Here is a 22,611-nt window from a genome sequence, read left to right as displayed (position 1 = left end):
CACCGACCCCTATGTGCCCGGCTAGGTATTTACAGTCCAGCAGAAGGGAGTAGTGCGTAGATAAGAGAATAAACGACTCCACCATCGAACTCTGCATTCGCGTATCATGTTTGAAACTGCACCGATCCGACTTCTGCATACGACTCATCTTCAATCACATCGGCACTTGAATTACCCGCCAAGCGTTAAAGCTGATTGGCATACAACCCAAACAGCTAAGAGTTAAAACCTGAATTGATCCTGTAACCCATGCGAAGTCTTATGCAGCGCGAACATTCCGTCTCGTCAGCGTCTTGCGCATCTTCTGAGCCTTCCCCGTCGGGAGGATGTCGCCCCGGCTGTCGTCGCCGCTGCTCGCGGTGCCCTCGTCCTCGTCCTCGCTGTCATCGTCGTCACTCTCGCTCTCGCTCTCGCTCTCGCTCGAAGAACTCTCGCTGTCACTGGGCGGGTCAAAAATGCTCTTGCGGCCCGGTCGAGACGCCCGACTGCCCCGTTCCGGTGCCTTCTCCTGCGCCTTCTTCTTCGCCACCTGCGTCGTCTCCTCCATCATGGCTTTGAGCGATTTCAGATCCGGCCGACTCGACACCCCGTTGGAGAGATGGGATTTCGGCTGCGACGACGACAATCCTGGCGACTGCACGCCATTGACGGGCGTCCAGCCACTATTGAAATTAAAACTGGGCGCGCTGCTCTTTGCCGCAGTCGAGGGTTTCTTCCTCTCGATTGGCGAGGAAATGTCGACGGCATTGACAGTCTTGGAAGAAACGTCCTCGTCGCTGGATTCTTCCTCTTCGTCGTCTTCCTCAGACTCGTCGGACTCTTCGGATTCATCCGACTCGTCGTCAGATTCAGAATCACCAGACTCTGATGACTCTGATCCGGAAGCCCCATCGTCCGTGCTATCTTGACTGGCTGGTTCCTCTGCGTTCTTCTTGGTCGCTGGAGCAACCGAGGCCGACTTCGAGCCAGCTTGAGTTACGGACGGAGACCGGTGGTTTTGGAGCATCTGGGCTTTGCTCATCTCCGGCTCCTCCGCTTCTTCTCTAGTCTCTGCACCATTCGAATCGGCTGCGGGTTGCTCAGACGTCTTCTCTTCTGCGGCCTCCTCGTTAGATCCCGACTCCGAGTCCGACTCCGATTCTGACCCCGACGCTGACTCCGATTCAGTCTCTCCGCTGTCGTCCTGCGTCAGATCAACCTTCGTGATGGTCCTCTTTGCTGTAGTCTTGGCTCTCATCGACGCCGGTGAGTCCTTCTTGCCCTGCGTCTCCTGCAAGGACCGAACCTTGTCTGTCGGCGACAGATTGCTGTCATCAGAGACAATAGACGACTGCGGGGCTGCATCTTTTTCCGTTGTCTTTTCAGAAGGCTTATCCACAGTAGGGGACGGCCCCACAGGCTTTTCCTTCGGCGCAGCTCCCTGATCGCGTGCCTTGGAGCCAGTCTTCTGATCGCTTGCCTTGGTGCTGGCCGGAGATCTCTTGTCATTCTTTTTCTGCGACTGCTTTTCTTTTCCTGGTTTCTCGGATGATGCCGTCTTCAAAGCCTCTTCCTTCTCACGGATCTGTTGTTCCTTCTCCTTCAACTCCCGCTCAACCCCCCTGAGTTGGCTCTTGTTATACTTCCGGGGTTTCTTTTCCATCTCCCTCAACTCCGACCAGCACGAATAAGCGCTCCGCAGGAGCTCAAGATACTCTGAATCCGCGTTGTCCTTCTCTGCCGCTGCAATCTTCCGCTCCCACTCCCCCCTTTTCTTCGTTCTGCTTGATCTCCTTTTGCGCCGCTTCGGACTGGTACTGCTGCAATTTCTCCTGGGAAACATTTGGCGGCCAAACGACGGTTCCGATGGACTTTTCCGCAGAGCCAGAAGAGGTCGACGTGGTTTTCGGCAATTTGGAGCCCGTCTTAGGAGTGGCCCGGGATGCTGTCGTAGCAGGCGTGACGATTTCCGTTTCTTCTGCGAACGACACAGAGCGATTCCGATCGGCAGGCGAAGACTCCTTGCGCAGGGCAGACGTGAGCTTCTTTACCTGTTCGACGCCAGGACTCAACGCCTTGGACGGAGTATTATCATTCGGCAGGCTCAACGAGGAGCGAAGATCTGAGGGGGCGCTTTGTTGAGAGAAGACTGGTGTAGCCTGCACCGGTTCTTGAGATGAATTGAGCATCGCCGTTTTCTTTGCTTGCGGGCTTCTCGTGATACCTAGTCCCAGGCCCGGCCTGGACTGGTCCGTGGGATGCTCGCCGATACTGGGACGCCTTTGCGGACTCGAGAAAGAAGGCGCACGCTCACGTCTCCGCTGTGGCGATGAGGTGGCGGGTTGTGGCTCTGGATTCTCTGCCGTCACAAGTATCTTCCCATTTGGCCGGGTCGATGAAGGCGTGCTGGACAGATCAAGACGAGGCTCCTTCTTAGGTGCCAGATGGTCAGAGCTCTTCTTCCGCTTGCGATTCGCCGCGGCCACGAATTTCTCCGCAAATGACTCCTTCCGTTCCGTGTTGTCAATGACGACGGCGGGCGAAGTTCGCTGATTCTTAGCGACGGGCGGTGGTGAATTGGGTTCGACATCAGTCATTTCCACATCTTGGGTCTGCTGGACAGGAGGTTCAGGCTCCGGTAGTGGTTTCGACTCGGGTTCAGGAACTGGCTCTTCAGGAACTGGCGCTTCACGCACTGGCTCATCCTCTTCCTGTTCTGGTTGTTCTGGTTGCGGTGGCGCTGACGGCACCTCCTGCGCAGGTTCAGGAACCGATTCGGGAGGGGCTTGTTCCTCGACATTGACGACGAAAGGATCCTCTTCCACTACCGGAGGAAGCTGCTCCTTCGCCGGAGGTGGAACAGGAGTCGGTGAAATGCCAAGTTCCTTGCTCGCCAGACGCTCACGATCCTGGGAGTCGTGCACCAAAACGGGGGATTCGTTACCCCAGCGAGGCGGCGACGGAGGGACTTCGGGTTCGTCCCGCTCTACCGACTGTACGGGCACGTCCCGAAGCGGGATCTCGACATTGGACGACGCACCGTCGCTGGTTCTCCGCCCCTTGCTGCCGTAAGGCTCGCTCAAAGAGCTCACCGTCAGTGAATCCTTGCGCGGTTCCTCCTCGATGGTGGGAAACTTGGTAACATCCGGCTTGGTCTTCTTCTGCTTCCCCTTGATGCGCTCGTAGTCCAACGCGGCCTTGTCCCAGTCCAGGGCCACGGACGGGTAGCGGACGGGAGCGTAAGGAGTAGGTTTCTGGACGACACGGACGGTCCCTCTCTGATCGAGCCCATCAGAGCGCGCTTTGCCATTGTTCACAAAAACGTCGGCCACTGTCAAATCGGCGTCGAGATCGTCCTCGTCGTGTTCGTCGTCGAGAAGCTTCTTGATCTGGAGCGGCCTAGCCCCCATCACTGTCAGCGGCGCTATCCCATCCGTAGTTGACATATTAACTCCAATAAAGGATTTGCACTTACTCCGCATCTGGCCGTAGCTTCTTCCATTTCTCTTGTATCATGCCCGCCAGCGCGCCCAGCGTCACCTCCTCCGGGTTGTGTAGCGGGATGAGGAAGCTGACAGGCTTCCCGGCTGCGCCATTGCCATTCTTGTCGACATCCTCCTTGTTGCGGTCGCGTAGGATAGAACGGATCGAGAAGGACGAGGAGGCGGTGGGCAGTTGCTCGCGGGGGAGGACTTTGATAGTCAACCGGATGAAGACCATAGGTGGGAGGATTTGTCGGTGAATGAACGACTGTACGTGTGGGGAATCTGTTCTCTGGGAGATAAGAGACGATCAAAACTCGAGATAGATTACGATCCCAAGGTAGAAACGGGCGGTGAGAGGAGGGGCATGTCGTTGGAGTGGCAGCGAAAAGAAAGTTGAGTTGTTGAGCGCTGCGTCCGGGGTATCGCCCGACGGAGAGGGAGGTGAGGTCGGAGAAGCGATGAAACAAGAGGCAAAAAGCACGAGACACGGGACGGAAGAGAAAAGAGCAGCAAGCTATTCACCGCCCGCGAGGGTCGTGGGCTCGCAGTGAATGAGGGAGGGTGAGGTGATGGTGAGAGTCGAGCTGGACTCGTTCGTCTCGTCTCCAGGAGTTTTTGGCGGAGAAGCAGAAGCTTGGGCCAATCCGCGGCCACGACACGTCCCGCGCGCGACATCCCAATCGGGAAATCTATAAGTCTGGCCTGTCGTATACCCCGTTAAGCTTCATCTTATATATTCCGTCATCTCTTTTGCTCAGTACACCTATTCTTTCCTTGTCACTGTCCTAGACGACTCGCACTCGGTCGTCTACATGATCCTGTTCGTAGTATGTTGCTGGTCCCGGCTCATTAACTCCATGGAAGGCGACCCCACAGGCGATCCACGGTAATGCGCGATCTGATGAGCACGGTCGATGGGTTGTATTGTGTATAGAAGACAAATTCGTAAGATGCATAGGATAGTATTATTTATATTCATTCGTTCATTGATGGTCATATACATACAACCTGTCCGCCAGAAGAAGTGAACCGGGATAACCCAGCAGAATATGCATGCAATATGCACGCAATTCATATATAGCCTCGTGTATGGCACGAAATTGAAACTACAATCCGCCAAAAAACCTCTCAATCTGCTCCCCCACCCAGGCAGATCGCTCTTTGATCTCAGCCACCGTGCGAACGCCCTCCTCGCAGACGTACGCGTCGAATCCGTTAATCATCTCCGGCTGCACCCATTCAAAGTAGATATTCTTCACCGAGACGGTGGCTTTGCCGTCTTCTTGCTGCTGCGCCTGCGTCTTCAACGCCTCGTCGATCACGTTCACCCCCTTCACACCGCTGTGTCGCCATGCCTGGATCACTTCCTCCGGGTTGTTCTCCTCCACGACGTGCGAGTGCGGGTCGCCTGGTTCGGCCACCTTCTCCAACTCGCTGAGGACCACTACCTTTGTCGACGGAGAGACGCAGCGTGCACTCAGGATGGCTGGCAATGAGCCCGTCTTGTTGCTGACGGCGCCGTCCGCGGAGATGCGGTCTGCGCCCAGCAGGAGGATATCCACGCCACCAGACGCCAGAGCCGCAGACGCATCTGTGTAGATACTGACATGGATGCGAGGAGCGTTGGGCTGAGAGCGGAAATCAGACAGGATCGCCGACGCGACGCTGACTCCTTCGTACAGGGGCCGAGACTCCAGGACGCGAAGATCGACGAATTGAGCGTTAGACGAAATGGCTGCGTGGACGATGCAGTCGCGGATGGTAGAGCTAGCAGAGAGCGTCAAGATGGTCAAAGACGAGTCCTCTTTCCTGTTGAGAACATTTCTCTGGATGTAGGATGCAAACGCGTCGCTGATTCGCGCAGTCGTAGACTTGCGCTTCTCGATAAGCCGGTCGATCGCGGCCAGAATCGGGTCCCTCTTATTATTCTCCTTTCCCTCAGTGTCCAGTACTATCGGCTCAATATCGACCAGCGCAGCGATCAGCGCGTTCAGGATCGGCGCGCCCATGCTTTCTCGTCCGTTCTTCCAGAGATGCCACGCAGCCATTCGTGCCTTCTCCCACCAGGCTTCACTATTACCACCATCCGGCCCGCCCATTTCCGCTACCGTCTCTCGAAACACCCCCAGGGCGATGGCAGCCAGTTGTCGTGAACCACTCTCGTGATCGGCCTGCAATCGCTCCAATCCAGCCGCCAACGTCCGACCAGCAGCGGATTGTGCACCAAAATCGCCCTCGAACCAGACCCGTCGCAGCGACTCCTTCAACCGGGGCACTCCGCCAAAAGCCTCCTCGTCGTCGACAGCAACGACAGCATCGGGATCATGCCACTCCCAACCTTCATGCTCCCAGTCCGTCTTGATGCCTTCCTCGTCCTGGCCACCTTCCTCTTTACTCTTGAGACGAAAAGCAAACGCGTAGATGGTCCATTCACGGCCGACAGAGGGATCAGCGAAAGAATACTCTTTGCCCTTGCGGAAGAACGTCACGGAGGACGAAGTAAGCGTCGTCTCTTCTTGGATCTCGCGCCACGCCGTCGCCAGGGGGTTCTGGTCGTTGGGATCAATACTCCCTGAAATGGGAGCCAGGCGGTGGCTATTAATAATCGATTAGATTCAGATTAAATAAAAGGTAATCCATGACATAAATCGGGGGCAATGGCTGGAAAACTTGCCGATATGTACTCACTAGCCCGCTCCGCCGGAAGAGGGCCACGAGAGGCTTCTTTCCGTCCCGTGTTGATGATGCGGATGGACCCCCGTCAGGAAACTTGAACAGAAACGACGACACAACGGCACGTTTCTTCAGTGGTTTGTCGTGCTGTTGCTGAGCCGGTTGCGGCCCCTTCTGCTCGGTATTCGACATTGTTCCGCCGTCAATTTTTCGTGACCGGCTGTACCAGCGCACGGTGGCTATGGGGAAGGCCTTTCTTCTACTCAATCCAGAGAAGCTTGTCGAAGCCGTTTCCAGTCGAAGCATGCATGCATTGTCCTTATAGTGTTGTGTTAACGCGAACACTGCAACTCAAAAGATCTTTGTCTGGCGGTAAGAAAAGTGCTCTGCGCGTTCTTGCGTCACAACACATTACATCATGTGGGGCAGCGATAACGATAAGAATTGCCCAAGTCATCGACACTGCAGTATCACAATACTGTAATAACAGTTTCTATTTCCTCTTTTTTTGTATACCAGAATGCTCGTATTATATTTACAAGCAATACCCCAGGTTGCATATATATATATATATATTACTCGACTAGCCAATTGACCTCGACATTCAAAGCAAAAGAGGACAGCACACGCAGTGCTGTATAAATAAATCCAGCCCGAGTTGCCCACTGAAGTAGTAAAAGTTTATCATACGGGAGTAGATGCAAGCAAATCCAATTACATTGGATACTATCGTGAGCCAGCCACCTAATACACGAATGTAGAAGAAACATCAAACAAAGCACCAAGATCCAGCATGCAGGTCAACACTGTTGAACTCTCGCCAATGTACTGTACCAGACATGAACCCTGCTCCGAATAGAAAAAAAGAAAAAAAAAAGATCAGACATCGCTACACACATCACGATCATATCCCATAATATATCTCTATTATACATCATTCCCACAATGCCAAGTGCTCATAACAAGTCCGGCGCGGTAAAGTACCGCTTGAACCGCTCTACCTTGCACAGATCCAGCTGCACGGCCACTCGGTGGCAGCTCATCAGCAGACTCGGGAACCGCACCGCCCAGAAGCGGAGATAGCCCTCTGGCAACCCGCCAATGTGTGCCTTGAGGTGCTCCGGCATGTCGTTGTAGTGGTTGCGCTTGTTGCGCAGCGCCCGCAGGAGGTCAAGCATCTTCGACCCCGTGTACTTGCGCTGCTTGCCCAAGCTGTCCTTGAAGTCCTTGGGTAAGAACTTCAGGAAGTCCATGTCAGGGCCCATCACATCCGGAGCAACTGATTCCAGGCAGAGTAAGGCAGGGGACGGTGGATCTCGAGGTTCGAACTCGAAATGGTCGGACATGTCGCAGAGGAAGCTCAGCCGGTCGGCAGCTGACCAGAAGAATGGATGCATGAGGACAGTAGTCGCATCGGGCCTAAGACAATCAGAACATGTTATTTACAAAAAGATGGAGAGGAAAGGAATAAACTCACCGTTGACGCGGATCCAACGACAGCATGCGGCGAATGAGGTCGTCCGCCTCAAAAGCATAGTCGCCCAGGCGTTGCAAATCTTCCAGATTGTGATTACCCTTGACAATATTGGCCTCGCGCATAAACTTGCCGTCTTTGTCGTACGGATGGCCGCCGCGTGTAAGGACGTAGTAGAAGACACAACCCAACGAGAAGATGTCAATCGCCCGTGTCGCGCGTCGGTTGGTCTGCGGATCCACGACCGCAGGCTCAGACGACTCGGTATGCTGGGACTCGGTAATTGGTCCGTTGGCCGTCGTGGAGGGTTGCTGGTCGTCATCCACGAGCAATTCCGGGGCCCGCCATCCAGATGTCCCCGCGGCATGCGCAGTTGTGGCCCGGAATGAGCTCTGGTTATCCTCCAGCTTTTTGCAGAGGCCAAAGTCGGAGATTAACATCCTCAGAGGGGGATGCTTGCTAAACGCACGACCACGCGGCGCAGCCACCAAGATGTTCTGCGGTTTCAGGTCGCGATGGACAATCTTCAGCGAATGCAGATAGCGAACCCCGGCGGTGATCTGTCGCAGGATGTCGGGAACATCCAATCCGCCATTCACGAGCTGCGGGTAGTCACCAGGCCTTTCGATCAGGTCCTGCAGCGACGCGGGACAGAGCTCCAGAGCGATGTACAGGAAGCCGGCCGCCTGCTCACGGCAGTAGTAACGGATCACGTTGCTGTGGTCATCGCTCTCTTGCAGCAAGCCGACCTCATGGGAGGCGATATCATAGAACTCGACCAGCATCCGCTTCACAGCGACATCGCGTCCGTCAAACGAGCCCTTATACACGACAGTGCCGTGGCTGCCATGGCCCAGGACCGTGTCCGTGAAGACCTTGAGTTGACCAATCCTGATAGCACCGTCCACCTCGACGATCTCGTTGGACGCCGTGCGCGCCAGTTGGATGTCCGGTTCGAGTTGCGAAGGTGGTGTGAGAGTCTTGATCTGGTCGACAATCCGCTCCACACCTCCCTTTGCATTTCCATCTGCCTCTGCAGTTCCAGGCTTTGGTTTCCGCTTGTGCGCCTGACCACCCCGCCGACCTCTCCGGGCTTTCTTTTTCTTTTCCTTCTCAGGCTCCTGTAAGGGTGCTTCCTCCGCATCCTCGTCTTCAGCCTTGCCATCTCGCACCTGCGACGGCTCGCGAATTCGCACTTTGGGAGTGGCATCCGGGGCGGGACTAGGGGATGCCTGTCGAGGCGGCCGCGGTGTCGATTGGCCGGGATCGTCAACATCTGCTGCGTCATCCGGGCGCATGCCAGCCTTCCGTGGGGTTTCCAGTTCAGGGCGAACATCCGCGGCTGGGGCTGGACTCGGCTCCCGCTTGATCGAGGAAGACGGGACGCCAACGACTGGGGATGACGGCGGGGTGGACAATGGCTGTCCGTACGCAGCAATGATGTTCTTGAGGTCGAGCTTCTGCTTCAACAACTCCTGCAAGTGATGTGAATTGAAGTAGACGAACAAACCGAGGAAGAGGAGGACGAGTGTCACGAAGATATCGAGGGCATTGTCCCAGCCCTTGCGGATGATGACGCTGTTGCGCAAGGCCGGCGGCGAGATCAGGTGGGATGGCGGCCGAGCGACCTCGCCGGGAGTGTCGTTAGACAGCTCTGACGCCGACGAGGGGCCCGAGATGCTGTGGATGGTCGGCCGGCGACCGCGGTCACGCACGGGCCGCTCGTTCAGAGAATGGACCCCTGCGAGGGCCTCGCGCTGACGGGCGAGATCAAGGCTCAGGAGCGACTGACCGTCCTGGAAGAAATCCTTCTCGTAGCATTGAGCCATGGCGGCACGGCCAGTGACCAGCGGGTAGGTAGCTTCGGACATAGCATACCAGCCACCGGCATCAGTGCAGTCAATGTAGACTCGCTGCTCCATATCCGGTGTGGTCGCGTAATCGGGATCTGGCGGCTCCAGCGGCTGCGAGAGGAGGACGAGAGGGGTGGGTTGGTCTGGATTATCCACGTTGATCGGGCGGGCGACGTCGAAGACGCGGACGACCGGACTGGAGAAGCGCTGGGTATATCGGGGCCGCTCCATGCGCGAGTGATCAAATCCCAAAACGACACCGTCGTGCATGCTGTAGATGTGGCTCTGGTCCATGGTGCGATAGTATTGGCTCTGCAGATCCATGTCGCGGTTGTTGGCGGCCCATTCCGAGTACTTGAGGGTGCAGATCGGGGCGCCCGTCTCGGTGTTCTGGATGGCGACGGCGTACTCGATGCGGCCAATGGTGAGGGTACCGGTCGTGGGCTCGCAATTGTCCTCATCGTCTGAATCAGCAAGACGGTCAACTGGACGGCAGCTTTGCTCGGGCGTGATGGGACCGCGGGAGCTGAAGACGCGGAGAATGTTTCCGGTGCGAGCATCGACGGTGTAGAGGGTGGTCTCCTTGCGCGCGGTGTAGGTGACGGCGGGATCGGTTCCGGAATAGGGGGTCTCATCGACGAGATCCTTGACGGTCAGACCCAATTTCTGGAGGCCTCCGTTGGGCCCCGGACTGTAGATGTAGAGGTTGCCGTCGCGACTGGGTTCGACGATCCAGAGAAAATCGTCTTCGGGAGTGGAGGAGGAGTCGGAATCCAAGCCGGACGCAGATCGATTGGCACGGTGATAGATGCTTTCCACCATCGGACTGCTAGGCACTTCGAGCGCCCAACGGGGAGCCCCGGTTTTGCGGTCCCGAGCGTGAATGGTACCGTCGACGGTCGCCAGCAGGACAAAATCCTCAACCTCCCAGTCCTGCAAGGACCGCGCTTGGAGCTGCGGCACCAGACCGGCAGAGTGACTGCTGGGCTGGGCAGGAGGGGCTCGAACGGCGCGGCCATCAGAGCCCGCCAGAGCCAGAGTTGCCAGGGCGCTCACATCGTTATCCGGATTCCCCTTCTTCACGTCCGGAGGAGCATGGGGGTACGTGTGTCGGAAGTACGTATTGGGAGATTCGTCAAGAACTGAATGACCGGTTGGGCCCGGGGCCAGCGATACGGAGGACGACACGATCCCGTCATGGTTCTGGGAGTCGAGTCCGCGGGCCAGGGACAGCTGCTGCGGAGCTGTTAACAGGAGGGAGGGGAGGAGCAAGACGCCGGCCGGGAGCGCGGTGGTTCTCGATGTGCCGGGCAGTTTCCACCGCATGGTGCAGAACAATTAAGTCGAGAAAGCAAAGAGGCGGAACTCGTTGCAGATGAGGACGGAAGTCATCTCATGGAGAAAATGCGGCTGTGTGCGTTAAACCGGGGATAAGGGAGAGGACGAGGTCCAGCAGACCCCGGAGGGGGAAGACGGCACCAAAACGGAAGAAAGGGGAAGAACGGAATCGAGGAAAGAAACAACAAGGAAAAGAAAAGGTGCAGAAGAAGACAATGCACGAGAGATCGAGGGTCTGCAGAGGAGAAGGTGGCAGAGAAGGGGATGAGATGGCAGAAGCGACGGTGAGACAGCGGGCTGCGGCTGGGGCTGCCAAGTCGAACAGTGTCGAATCGCCGATTGGCGGCCTGAGGCGACGGCCCGACACAACGTTGGCCCGCACAGCAGCAGCTGAACTCGTGCACTTGATACAGAGTAGATCACTGTGAATATTATTTACTGATGGGAAGAGATAATTTCAATTGATCTCTCTGTTCAACTCGTGCTCGTGTTCCACCCGGCTGTGAGCAAACCAGTCGCTGCATTCCAAATGCCAGCTGACGTATGCTGCTTATGTCAGCGTTGCATGCACGAGACTGCGCGAAACAGGCAGCCACAAAAGAGACGCAAACCCCAAAAGGGCAAAACGCACTCTCGCTTGATCCAACAGGAGCACAAAAAGGCTCGATTTACGGAGCCATCGTGGTGTCACCGTTGCCATCAGCAGATGGCCGTTATTCTTGACCCATCTGAGGACCCAGCTGGTCGAGTCTAGACGCTCTCTGCCGGGTTTCAAGCGAAAGGGCAGATCTCCACTCCCTCCGGAATATATACTCCATACCGTCCCACCTGTATTATTATCGTCGTCCACAACAATAATGCCAATTCAAGACGCAATGCGTTGGGATATTTCTCACAAGGGATAACTAAATCCCAGGATATTATCTTATCTACAATGCAGTGCTCACAAATTGCCAGTAATCCGACCCAATTCATTCATACGACCGGACAGCAATGGACCAGCCAAGAACAAACCACTCAGAAAACAATACCATCCCACCACAAGACCCAACAAGAAATCCAATATATCGTACACACATAATGACTCCTTTGCTCACCGTTCCTTGAGCATCCACGCCGCCATCCCGATCCACCCCGTCGCAAACGCAAAAGTGAGGACGCCCGCGCCCACGCGGTCCGCCGTGGTGATCGGAGAGAAATGCGGCCCAAGGCCCTCGTCCGCACTGCTACCGGTGCCGGCGCTGGGATCGCTGGTGCTGTTGCCGCCCGTCGACGAGGTCAAGGGCGCCTGGTTTTTGGCGCCGCTGCCCTGCGGCTCGAAGGCCGCCAGCGTGTTGGCGAAGATGCTCAGCGTGCTCATCTGCTGCTCCAGCCCGTCGGTGCCGTCCCACGTCGGGTTGTACCACTGCATGCCGCAATGCTTGCCGTCGCTGAGGCCGGTGCACTGTTTGCCCGCCGCCTGCGCTGTAAGCTTCAGCTTCTCGATGATCGGTCCCGCCGTGTAGGGAGCCAGAAGCGTGGTGAAGGCGAGCCACGACGACAGGAAGCCTTTGAAGAGGATCTCGTTGCGGTTGCAGTTCTTAGGGGCATCGCAGGGCTCGACCATGACCCCGCCGTACTGCTGCGGGAAGAAGTTCTTCCAGATGGTGCCCAGCAGCCCGTCGATGCCGGCCTTCCACTTGGGGTCGCCATTGGTCTGGAGCCATTAATTAGTGATTTTCGCCGGGTACAGACCTCAGGGCCACGCAACCTACCAGGTTGTACATGTAGACCGCCCCCATCAGGTACGTCCCATAGTTGTAGGTCCACTGGTCATCATCGTGATCCGTACACCCGGACGGGAAGGTCGTGCTGTCGGCGATGTCCCAGGTTTTGGTGTTGAGCAACGGCGTCGTGGCGCTCCAGTCCCAGATGATATTCGCCCAGTCAGCATAGGTCTGGTTGTTGGTGTAGCGCGCCAGGCGGGCGGCCAGCTGGAAGAGCCCGCCGTTGGAGATGGCGTTCTTCTGGTTCCAGCCCGCCTGGTAGCTCCATATCTGCCAGTGCAGGCCGCCATTGCACGAGGTCTTGTCCCAGCGCGGGACTTGGGTGTTGAAGACGGCCTGCGCGAGGGACAACCACGACGGCTTGCCATCGACCTGGGGGTAGTTGAGCTCGGCGGCCGTCATGGCCGCCAGGCCCCAGAACATCTGGTCATCGTTTCCCTGCAGGCCGTCATCTATCAGATCCTGTACACCGGGTGGACAACGGGACGGGATCGACATACCAGATAGCTCGAGTAGTTTGACGGCATGTAGTCATAGTTCTCTCCCGCCTGCCAGTACATCCCTGTTTGGGTGATGTCGTTGTACGAGTTATCTCCCGTCCAGTGCCAGTACTGGATGAGAGTCATGAACATGGCGCCGCCTTCCCACCAAGTGCCCGATAGTTTTCCGGGGATCTGACCGCTCTGGTTGCCACTGTAGTAGGAGACCATGTCATAGGCAGCAGCAGAGGCGGCCTGTTTGAAGGAATTGGGGTCATCGGGAGAAATATCTATCGCCCTAGCGACCTGCGTCGTGAGCAGGAGCTGCAATAGCAGGATCAGGCGGCCAAGATACCCCATCCTGGTGGCGATGATGGCCGACAAAAGATGCGATCGAAAGACGCGACAAGGCAGCGACCCCGGCGAGCATCGAAATGAGAGACGAAAAGAGAGCAAGGGCACAAAAATTCAAAAGAACGAACGGGTGGGAATGCAGAATGGGGTGGTGAGGAGGACATGTGGACAGGACTGGGAGGGAACCAAGGGACCAACGAGGTACGAATATAGGCGATAACAATGACTTCAGCGTCAGGCGGGCCGCATGGATGAACCATCGTCCAGGACGGCAGTCAGGCAGTCTCCCAGCGTTACACCTGCAGGAGGCCCGGAGATCAGAAGGCAGTGCAAGCCAAGAAATGACAGGGAAGGGCATCCTGTTGAGCAATCAGAAGAGAGCTCCATCGACAGAGCAGCAAGCTTCAAGTGGACGATAAACACGCCAAGAAGTTGAACCAGGCTGAGTGCGGTGGATGCCGTGGGCCACAGTGGAGAACGGCGATTGTGATCCGATGTCAACGATCCTATAACAATAGTACAGAGTACTTTACACAGAATCATCTTCACTCTATATAGATTGTGCTTCTATCTTAGACTTATCTCTACAATCACGACTTGAAGACCGTACCTGTCCAATCTGTCTGATTCGACCCAACTGCTACAGATGTAATCTGTATGGGCCCTGTGCCTTCTTCTTTCAGCCCCACGGCAAACCCACTGATCGTCTGCCCCAGGTTCTCTCTCAGCCGGACTAGACCCATGCGGCAACGCGCATCTGTCTACAGTCAACACTCTCCTGAATTGTCTGTACGGAGTACAGAATACAAATCCCAGCAGCTGCGTTCCTTAAGGAATCTCTCCTCTGTGCATACTCGAACAATACCAGACGGGTTGTATTGCGGGGAAGACAAGCTCCTGTCAACGGCGGCTTTCGAGTCTCACGCGTGCTCTGTCATTGTCGACGCAAGGCTTGGCGGTCGTTCTGTTTGGTTTGGTTTCACAATTCCAGAGCCCCCACGATCGACTACTCACTGCCCAGTATATGGCCGTCATTCCGCGCGTATAAAGAAATGACTAGCTGATTAGTAAGCTGTAGCGATGTTGGAAACTTTGCGTCAGTTATTTTGTTGTGAATTTTTTGTTTGTGGAACTTGATTCTCCACTTACTGTCACTGTCAAAGCTGTATAACGATCATCGCGATCGGATCCATGGTCCACTATGGACAGAGACCGGAACAACATTAACCCGTAGACACGTGGTAGCCTGAGGCAGAAACTAGATGAGAGCTACACTATAGATGGCAGCAGAAACATCGCATAGCAAGTCTGCCACAGTGGAAATAATCCACGAATGAAGACAATCATAGCCAAATCATATACGGACCATCAATTCAATTGAAGGTATATACGACAGTAAAGACTACTCTTCCAGACGAATCAGTCAAATGCAGGAATTTATTATCTGTTTGCCTACACTGCGTGCAAGAGAGTCGCTGCCAACGCTCTCATCCAGCAGGTGGCATCTAAACTTGAAAACAAAACATCAATTACGCTTTTATGGCTTCCCCTCATCAATCTACTCCGCTTTGCATTCGTAGAAAGAGAACCACTGAGAATGAGTATACTGCAGATAAAATAAATAAATTGGTTCTCGAGTTCACCGTCCTCTTTCATCGTGTCTTCCCCTCAAACTGCCCGAGAGGAATCATCATTCTATCTCATTTGCTTAGAATGTTTTTTCTTTTTGCTTATGTTCTTTCCTCACACGCGTTCACGCTTCCGGGGAGCGGCTCGGATAATGTTGTCCACCCGCAGCAGGAGCTATCATCACGTTAGTACATCGCCCGCAGCAGTAAAGAAATCAAAGGAGAGGAACATACTTCAGCAGCTTCCGCGGCTGACGACACCACAGCCCTCTTCAGCTTGTAGCTCTCCACCACCCCCAACTCCTGCATGTCCGCAATTCCACCTCCCGGCGTCAACAGATCCAACCCCGAGTTGGTCATCCCCCGGTTGATCGCCTGGCGCAGTCGCGTCACCAGGTCGCTCGAGTCCAGACCGGCGTTGTCCGCCAGAATCGTCGGCAGCTGCTTCAGGGCCGTTGCAAAGGCATCCACCGCCAGCTGCTTCTTGCCCGTCGTGTTCTGCGCCGCCTGCTCGACCGCCTTGGCCATCACCATCTCCGCACATCCGCCGCCCAGGGTCACCTTGGGCTCCTTGACCGTCTGCGAGAGCACGGCGAGTGCATCGTGGAGGGACCGCTCCGCCTCGTCGAGCAGCTGCTCGGTGGCGCCGCGGAGCACGATCGTGCATGCCTCACCAGCGGCCACGCCGGAGAATTTGATCAACGTGTCTTCGCCAATGATGATCTCCTCAATCAGGTCGCAGTGGCCGAGTTTCACCTGCTCCGGGTTGTCGAACGTCGATGCGATCTCACCTCCTGTCACCAGAGCCAGCCGCTCCACACCGTCAAAGTCGGCATGCTCGATGGACACGATGCCCGCTTCGGTAAAGAGCTGCTCCGGCCAGTTGTAAATCAGCTGCCGGTTGACAAAGCAGTTAATGCCGTGTGCCTTAATCCGTTCCACTTTGGCGCGCATCTTTTCACGCTCGGCCTTCTCCAGCTCCGCCAGCTTGCCCGTCGAGTCGACCTTGACTCGGGCTCCAAAGATCTTGACCTTATCCGTATCCATGGCCGTGTTGGCGACCAGGATCTTGGCATTCTCCAACCGCTTCGGCTGATTTACTCCGAATTTCTTGTCCAGGATGAAACCCTCGTCCAGGTAGGAGTCGCTGAGTTTGCCACCGGGCTTCTTGATGATCTGGATGTGGCTCAGGTCAGTTGAGCCCTTCAGACGGAGCACTGCATCACACGCGAGGCTAGCGAAGTGGTCCCGGTCCTGAGCCAGGACCTTGGAGCTGAGGGTGGTGCGTGCAATCGCGTGCAGGTCCCTGCGGAACGCCACAGGGTCGTTGCTGTGGTCCACGGCGGCATTTGCCAGAGCATCGAGGGCAGCACGGCTGGCTATCCGGTATCCTTCGATGATGGTCTGAGGGTGTATCTTCCGGTCCACCAACTTCTCGGCCTCCCGTAGCAGCTCCGCCGCCAGGACGGTCACAGACGTCGTTCCATCGCCAACCTCGTCATCCTGCACCTTGGAGATGTTGACCAGCACCTTGGCGGCCGCGTTGTCCAGTGCAATCGCCTTGAGAATCGTAGCGCCATCATTCGTGACCAGAATCTCTCCTGTTGATCTGTTGTCACCGTAGACAATCAGCAAGCGAAGTCCACAACCACACACAGTAGAAATCACCCCGCTCCAGCTCTCTCATGGTGCACATACGCAGACTGCAAGATCTTGTCCATTCCCTTCGGGCCCAGAGTGCTCTTCACCAAATCTCCCACAGCGATAGCACCCACAAAGGCTGACAGCCGCGCATTCTCACCCTTCTCTTCGGTGACATCTTCGGCGAAGATCTGGGTGGGGTTTTGGAAGTTGGGGGCAGCCTGTGGGTAGTCAGATGTGCCAGACTTAGAGGATGAGTTTTGCGGACGAACCATGATGCTTGAGCTCAATACTGCGACAGAAACCCCTTAACAAGATTCGAGCAGCCAGGTGGGAGTCGACACGCTGCGACAGTCTCGCTGGTTCTGTTGCTGGTGCCGGCGGCGAGGAGAAAAGTTGGGTTGGGATGTGGCCCGAGCTTCTCCGCTGGTTAGTCTCCGAGACAGAACGGCAACGCAGAGTGGCAGACACGCCTAGACCAACGTCCGATTCTTCGTGTTGAGTCTCACCCAGTTGGTTTTCTCGCAATCAAGACCAGGAAATGGCTGCGACTGAGGATACAGCCGACGCCCAGTCCAACAAAAGGCCATTGTCTGACGTGGAAGGGGAAGATACCCCCGTCGAAAATGGTTGGTTCGATGTCCTGTCCACCAGTCGCAGAGTATACGACCAGACACTGACGGCCTGCAGAAGCAGAATCCTCGTCGGACGATGACTTTGGACCGGCCCTCCCTTCGGCAGCGCCCAAGAAGAAGCGACGGAAGCTCGCCTTTGAGAAAGTCTACGTGAACGCGCTGCCGGCCTCGCCTCGCTACTCCCGCTCGCTGATGCACCGGGAGCAGCTGTCCTATGTGACCATGACGCCGCAGACGGACTTTCTGATCACCAGCTCTGTCGATGGCGTCGTCAAGTTCTGGAAGAAGATGGCTGTGGGCGTCGAGTTTGTCAAGGAATTCCGCGCTCATGTCGGGGAGATCACCGGCACCAGCATCAGCGCGGACGGGAGGAGTTTTGCCACGGCGGGCGTGGACAAGACGATCAAGATATTCGATGTGATCACATTTGGTACGTCTACGTCGCCGAATTGCATTGCACTCGTCTATGCCTGCTTTGTGTATTCTGGTTCGTGATCCAGTAACTAACTGCTGACACTGGCAGATCTTCTGGCCATGCTTACGTTGGACTTCACTCCACGCTGCGTCTGCTGGGTGCACCGGCGGGGAGCGTCAATACCATTGCTAGCTGTGACAGATGAAGCGAGTAACAAGATCTTTATCTACGACGGCAGAGGAGAAAACCCCAATCCGTCGCATACTCTGACGTCCATCCATCGCAAGCCGGTCGTGGCTCTGGCTTTCAACAATGCCTACGACTGCGTGGTCTCGGCCGATGAGGCCGGCATGATCGAGTACTGGCGGCCTTCAGACGGCTTCGAGAAGCCGGACAACGTGTTCCAGCTCAAGTCGTCGACGAACCTGTTCGAATTCAAAAAGGCCAAGTCGGTCCCCTACTCGATCACGATATCCCCGTCGGGCCACCAGTTCGCGACCTTCTCATTTCCCGACCGCCAGGTGCGCGTCTTCGACTTCCCGACCGGCAAGCTGTATCGCACATACGATGAGTCGCTGGCGACCATCATTGCCATGCAGCAGGCGGGCACAGCGCTGGAGCGGTTGGACGAGCTCGAGTTCGGACGGCGACTTGGCGTGGAGCGCGAACTGGAGAACCCAGTGACGCGGCCGAAAGTCAATGTGATCTTCGACGAGTCGGGCCACTTCATTCTGTATGGCTCCCTGCTGGGCATCAAGTGCATCAACACGTTCACGAACCGCGTCGTGCGGGTGTATGGCAAGGACGAGCCGTTCCGCGCCTTGAACCTGGCCCTGTACCAAGGCCAACCGCAGAAGAAGGGCGTGGTGACGGTCTCGATGGCCGCTAGCCAGAACCCGCTGCTACAGGAGGCCGAAGAGCGCGACCCGACGCTGATCAGCACAGGCTTTGGCAAAGCGCGCTTCTACATGTTCACCAACGAGACGGAGATATCCAAGAGCTCGCGGGACGTGCAGAACGAGAAGCCACGGCAGACGGCCGAAGGGGCGGAGCAGGGCAAGACCAAGCCGACCGAGTCGGGCACGTCGGCGATCCTGCACACGACCATGGGCGACATCCACCTGCGGCTGTTCCCCGATGCAGCGCCGAAAGCGGTGGAGAACTTTGTGACGCACGCGCGCAACGGATACTACAACAACACCATCTTCCACCGGGTGATCCGCAAGTTCATGATCCAGGGCGGCGACCCCAACGGCGACGGGACGGGCGGCGAGTCGATCTGGGGCGGAGAGTTCGAGGACGAGTTCTCGTCGCTCAAGCACGACAGGCCGTACACGCTGTCGATGGCGAACGCGGGGCCCAACACGAACGGGAGCCAGTTCTTCATCACGACGGAGAAGACGCCGTGGCTGGACGGCAAGCACACGATCTTCGGCCGGGCCGTGGCCGGGCTGGACGTGGTGCACAAGATCGAGAACGTCAAGACGTACAAGGAAAAGCCGGAGGAGGACATAAAGATTGTCAGCATTACTGTGTCGTAGCATGTACTAGACGAGCGAAGCGAGTCGTTTAAGGCTTGTGTATCTAGTAATGAATAGTAAATAAGTCAACGACTCGTCAGGGCCATCGAAGACTGCATTCTAACATAACCAAGGCAGTAGTAATTCATTAAAGAGTAGTAGAAAAGAATGAGGGATTGTCCTGCTGTTTACTATATATATATACGGAGTATATACGACTAGAGAACAATGAAGAATCAGAGAATCAATGAGACGGTGACTAGGGAGATATATATATTGTCAGCATTAAGGAGACGCAATCTTGCTGCGAGCCGGGACAATGAATATATATAAAAGCAACTGACTTACTTCTATTGAGTCTGGTAAGCAAGAAATAAATAAATGGTAGGTAGGTATTATTAGGTGATGGGAATACTCGCGAGGTATTATTATGTTTATTTTATTGTGGGCGTCAGTAGGTACCTACTACCTATACCAATCGAGCTACTGTCTCTTACTTAGCACTTAGATCCAATTCTTATAAATGGTTTTCCTATTCCAGAACGCAACGTATCGAGTCTACGTACTATATCTATATCGATAGGTAAGTATGCAAATATATGTGCCGGCACTCCCCTACTGGAATATACCGTACGTATTTGTCTGTTAGAATCCACACTCACCTCTCTCTGAAACAAAGAACGATCCAGCCGCGTCGTCGTTCATTGAATGCAATAAAGAACATCACATGTAATCAAAGAAAACTCCCCTTAGTAGGTATATGTAATCTACGGAGCACTGTCCTGAAACAGCCAGAACAAAGAAAAAAAAATCTTCATTCAAACAAAGAGGGCTTCTAAGAGCTTTGGGGGTAGGTATATATACTCTACCGCCCCCACGTTCCCTCCCCTGGTCATTCATTTATATACCACCAAGTTTCATTCTCGTCTACCACGTCGTCGTCGAGAGCTACCTCCCTACCTAAGGCTACCTAAGCTATATCATAAATACCTATCTCTACTCTTACTCTGTTTTCTTTGCGTCAGACAGACAGACAGACAGACCTACGAACGAAATGCCTTCTATCCACGAAACGACTCTTCTTCAAGAAGAACAAGAAACGTGTCTTCTCACGCACATCGCCGTCCATCGACGACGAACGCGAACGCGAACACGAACCTGTCTATGGACAAAAACAAAAATGAGGAAGAAAAGAAACGACGAGAAGGAATCTGATAGGGAGATTGGTTGTACGATACAGTAGTACTGTATGTATTGTACAGTACTCTATGTACCTAGGGTGGTAGGTTTTGTTTTGCCTTCCCCCTCTCTCTCCTCTCTAGATATCTACCTACTGTCCATGGGGTGGGTGTGCTATCTACCTACTGTTTACTGTTGACTGTTTCAATTCGTCCGGTTTCACACTTCTTTCGTTTTGATTTTTTTTCCCCCCCTTTTTCATTCCGGACTCTTAGCTATCTGTATGTACATACAGTTCAGCTGCTTCAACCCGCATACCTGATAAGCATGCCATGCCTCATGATCAATGAAATTGATCGATGGAGACTAACCAAATGAAACAAAATGAAACGAGATCCATATCTCAGCCACATGGGTATTATTATTATCTCTGTGATTATTGATTGCTCCCTTCTTCCAGCCACATGCATGTTCTTTTCCCTTCGATGCTCGCAAAATCTAGATGATGATGACGATGATGATTCCTGCCATTAATTAATTTTCTTCCTCTTCAAGATTCAGAACGCCGTACGCCAGTCCAAACCCAAACCCAGACAGACCCCGCAATGCTTCCCCCTTGCATACCCGTCGAATGCGGGCCGAGACACGAACGAGAACGAGACAAAAGAACCACACGACACGAAAGGAAATCGACTGAGACGATCAGTGGGTTCAATTCACTAGTCGACCGTTCGACCAGCTGATAATCTATTCACTGGACGACTCCTTTTGCGACTTCGTTCCTGAACTGGATGCTACGCCACTGTTCCGAGCTGTCGCCGTCCGGGGAGATCCCGGCGCTGGTCCAGTCCCGACAAGCGTATTCGCGCTGGACACTTCCGTCCGTGAACTGCTGGCGACAAAGCTCGGGGCGTCAACAGGGGCAATGTCGATTTCGCGCATGTGTGCCGTCGCCTGGTGAGGACCCCACATCTCCGGACGGGAGATTGCAGAACCGGACGCGCCGGGCGAATTATTATTATTATTATTGTTGTTGTTGTTGTTGTGGTTCGAGCCGAAAAGAAACCCGGCCGACGAGCCCTTGCCAGGCTGGCCGAGTCCGCTGTCTTCGCCGTGGTAGAGACCCTGGTGTTTGTCGTCGTACCGGCGCTTGAGCCACATGCCCACGATCGCGATGGTGGTGAAGCCGATAAAGAGAACGATGAGCATCACAACCCACCGCCAGTGGGTGGCGATCCTGTAGGAATAACACACGTCAGCAGAGATCCTTGACGAAGGGCTCGAGAGGAGACCGACCAGCTCGGCGGAGCAGGGTTCGCGTTCACCGTGGTCGACGTGGTCGCTGCCGCGGCAGCAGTCGTTGTTGTCTGGGTGCCAGCCCCAGCATTCCCCCCAGAGCTGCAATAGTTATTGTACCATGTCATCAACAATTGGCGGTCGGACTCGCTGGTGCAGAAGCTATCGCACACGCTGTCCGGGGTCGTGTGGAGGGAGGTGAGCAACGCCGACTGGCAGAAGCAACTGACGTAGGTCGCTTGATTGGAGACGGGAGCCGCAGGAGGCACACATCCGGACTGTGCCTGTTGAAGCGTCGTACAGGAGAGGGCACAGGCGGGGAAGGTGGACGAGGCTGCGGTGGGCAAGAGGTGGACATCCTGAGCGAGGGCGGGGGAGAGAGCCCATGTGGAGAGAAGGAGGAGCACGGTAGGAAAGGAGATGGAGGAGAAAGAGACGGACACGCTGGTCGTCGGCCGCGGAGGAGGTCGAGCTTCCATGACGGGGTGTTTCGGACCAGGCGGGATAGGAGAGTCGAGAACGAGGAGAGACACAAGGAGAGTGGAGGATGGACGAGGAAGTCTCTCAGGGAGAGACCATCTTCAGGGACGAGCAACGAACGACAGACAGGCCCCAGACAGGGCCAGAGAGACGGCGATAAAGGGGGGAAATGAAGTGGTAGCGAGCGTTGGGCTGGCGGAGTGCGGAGATTCGGCAGAAGTGGAAGTGGAAGACTGGAAGTCTGGAAGTGGGCGAGCACAAAGTTTCCTCGCCGAGTCGGACGCGCCAATCACGGCTGCGTCCTCCGCAGGCAGAGCTGGCCAGCCATCACATTAATCGCAGCAATGCAGATGCAATCAGATGCAATCGGGCCTGGCAGAGGCAGATGCTCGCCCGCATTGGACCTCAGGCGAGAC

The 22,611-nt window shown here is 55.4% G+C and overlaps 7 protein-coding genes across 7 annotated transcripts; 1 reads left to right on the top strand and 6 right to left on the bottom strand.

The window, feature by feature from the left end:
- Positions 1–259: 259 nt before the first annotated feature.
- On the bottom strand, positions 260–3,699 carry T310_4213 (Conserved serine-rich protein; the record flags this gene model as incomplete). Its single annotated transcript, XM_013472922.1, has 3 exons — positions 260–1,633; positions 1,695–3,378; positions 3,455–3,699. The coding sequence occupies 3 exons, from the start codon at positions 3,697–3,699 to the stop codon at positions 260–262; spliced, it is 3,303 nt and encodes a 1,100-aa protein (XP_013328376.1).
- An 871-nt stretch (positions 3,700–4,570) lies between these two features.
- On the bottom strand, positions 4,571–6,329 carry T310_4212 (Uncharacterized protein; the record flags this gene model as incomplete). Its single annotated transcript, XM_013472921.1, has 2 exons — positions 4,571–6,013; positions 6,153–6,329. The coding sequence occupies 2 exons, from the start codon at positions 6,327–6,329 to the stop codon at positions 4,571–4,573; spliced, it is 1,620 nt and encodes a 539-aa protein (XP_013328375.1).
- A 764-nt stretch (positions 6,330–7,093) lies between these two features.
- T310_4211 (Protein kinase and ribonuclease Ire1) lies at positions 7,094–10,790 on the bottom strand (the record flags this gene model as incomplete). The annotated part of the gene is made up of 3 exons (XM_013472920.1): positions 7,094–7,556; positions 7,615–8,624; positions 8,784–10,790. The coding sequence occupies 3 exons, from the start codon at positions 10,788–10,790 to the stop codon at positions 7,094–7,096; spliced, it is 3,480 nt and encodes a 1,159-aa protein (XP_013328374.1).
- A 1,105-nt stretch (positions 10,791–11,895) lies between these two features.
- Positions 11,896–13,407, bottom strand: T310_4210 (Glycosyl hydrolase; the record flags this gene model as incomplete). The annotated part of the gene is made up of 3 exons (XM_013472919.1): positions 11,896–12,498; positions 12,557–13,006; positions 13,069–13,407. 3 exons carry the CDS (start codon positions 13,405–13,407, stop codon positions 11,896–11,898), a joined length of 1,392 nt encoding a protein of 463 aa, XP_013328373.1.
- Positions 13,408–15,144: 1,737 nt separating this feature from the next.
- T310_4209 (T-complex protein 1) lies at positions 15,145–16,945 on the bottom strand (the record flags this gene model as incomplete). Its single annotated transcript, XM_013472918.1, has 3 exons — positions 15,145–15,204; positions 15,264–16,638; positions 16,728–16,945. 3 exons carry the CDS (start codon positions 16,943–16,945, stop codon positions 15,145–15,147), a joined length of 1,653 nt encoding a protein of 550 aa, XP_013328372.1.
- A 351-nt stretch (positions 16,946–17,296) lies between these two features.
- Positions 17,297–19,261, top strand: T310_4208 (Peptidylprolyl isomerase; the record flags this gene model as incomplete). The annotated part of the gene is made up of 3 exons (XM_013472917.1): positions 17,297–17,303; positions 17,361–17,735; positions 17,829–19,261. The coding sequence occupies 3 exons, from the start codon at positions 17,297–17,299 to the stop codon at positions 19,259–19,261; spliced, it is 1,815 nt and encodes a 604-aa protein (XP_013328371.1).
- Positions 19,262–21,166: 1,905 nt separating this feature from the next.
- On the bottom strand, positions 21,167–22,194 carry T310_4207 (Integral membrane protein; the record flags this gene model as incomplete). Its single annotated transcript, XM_013472916.1, has 2 exons — positions 21,167–21,817; positions 21,889–22,194. 2 exons carry the CDS (start codon positions 22,192–22,194, stop codon positions 21,167–21,169), a joined length of 957 nt encoding a protein of 318 aa, XP_013328370.1.
- Between the last annotated feature and the right edge of the window lie 417 nt (positions 22,195–22,611).

Source organism: Rasamsonia emersonii (assembly GCF_000968595.1).
Source record: "Rasamsonia emersonii CBS 393.64 chromosome Unknown ctg1118621760100, whole genome shotgun sequence".
NCBI classification, from domain to species: Eukaryota; Fungi; Ascomycota; class Eurotiomycetes; order Eurotiales; family Trichocomaceae; genus Rasamsonia; species Rasamsonia emersonii.
The sequence above is the reverse complement of the archived record's forward strand: the minus strand, read 5'-3'. Positions and strand labels throughout refer to the sequence as shown.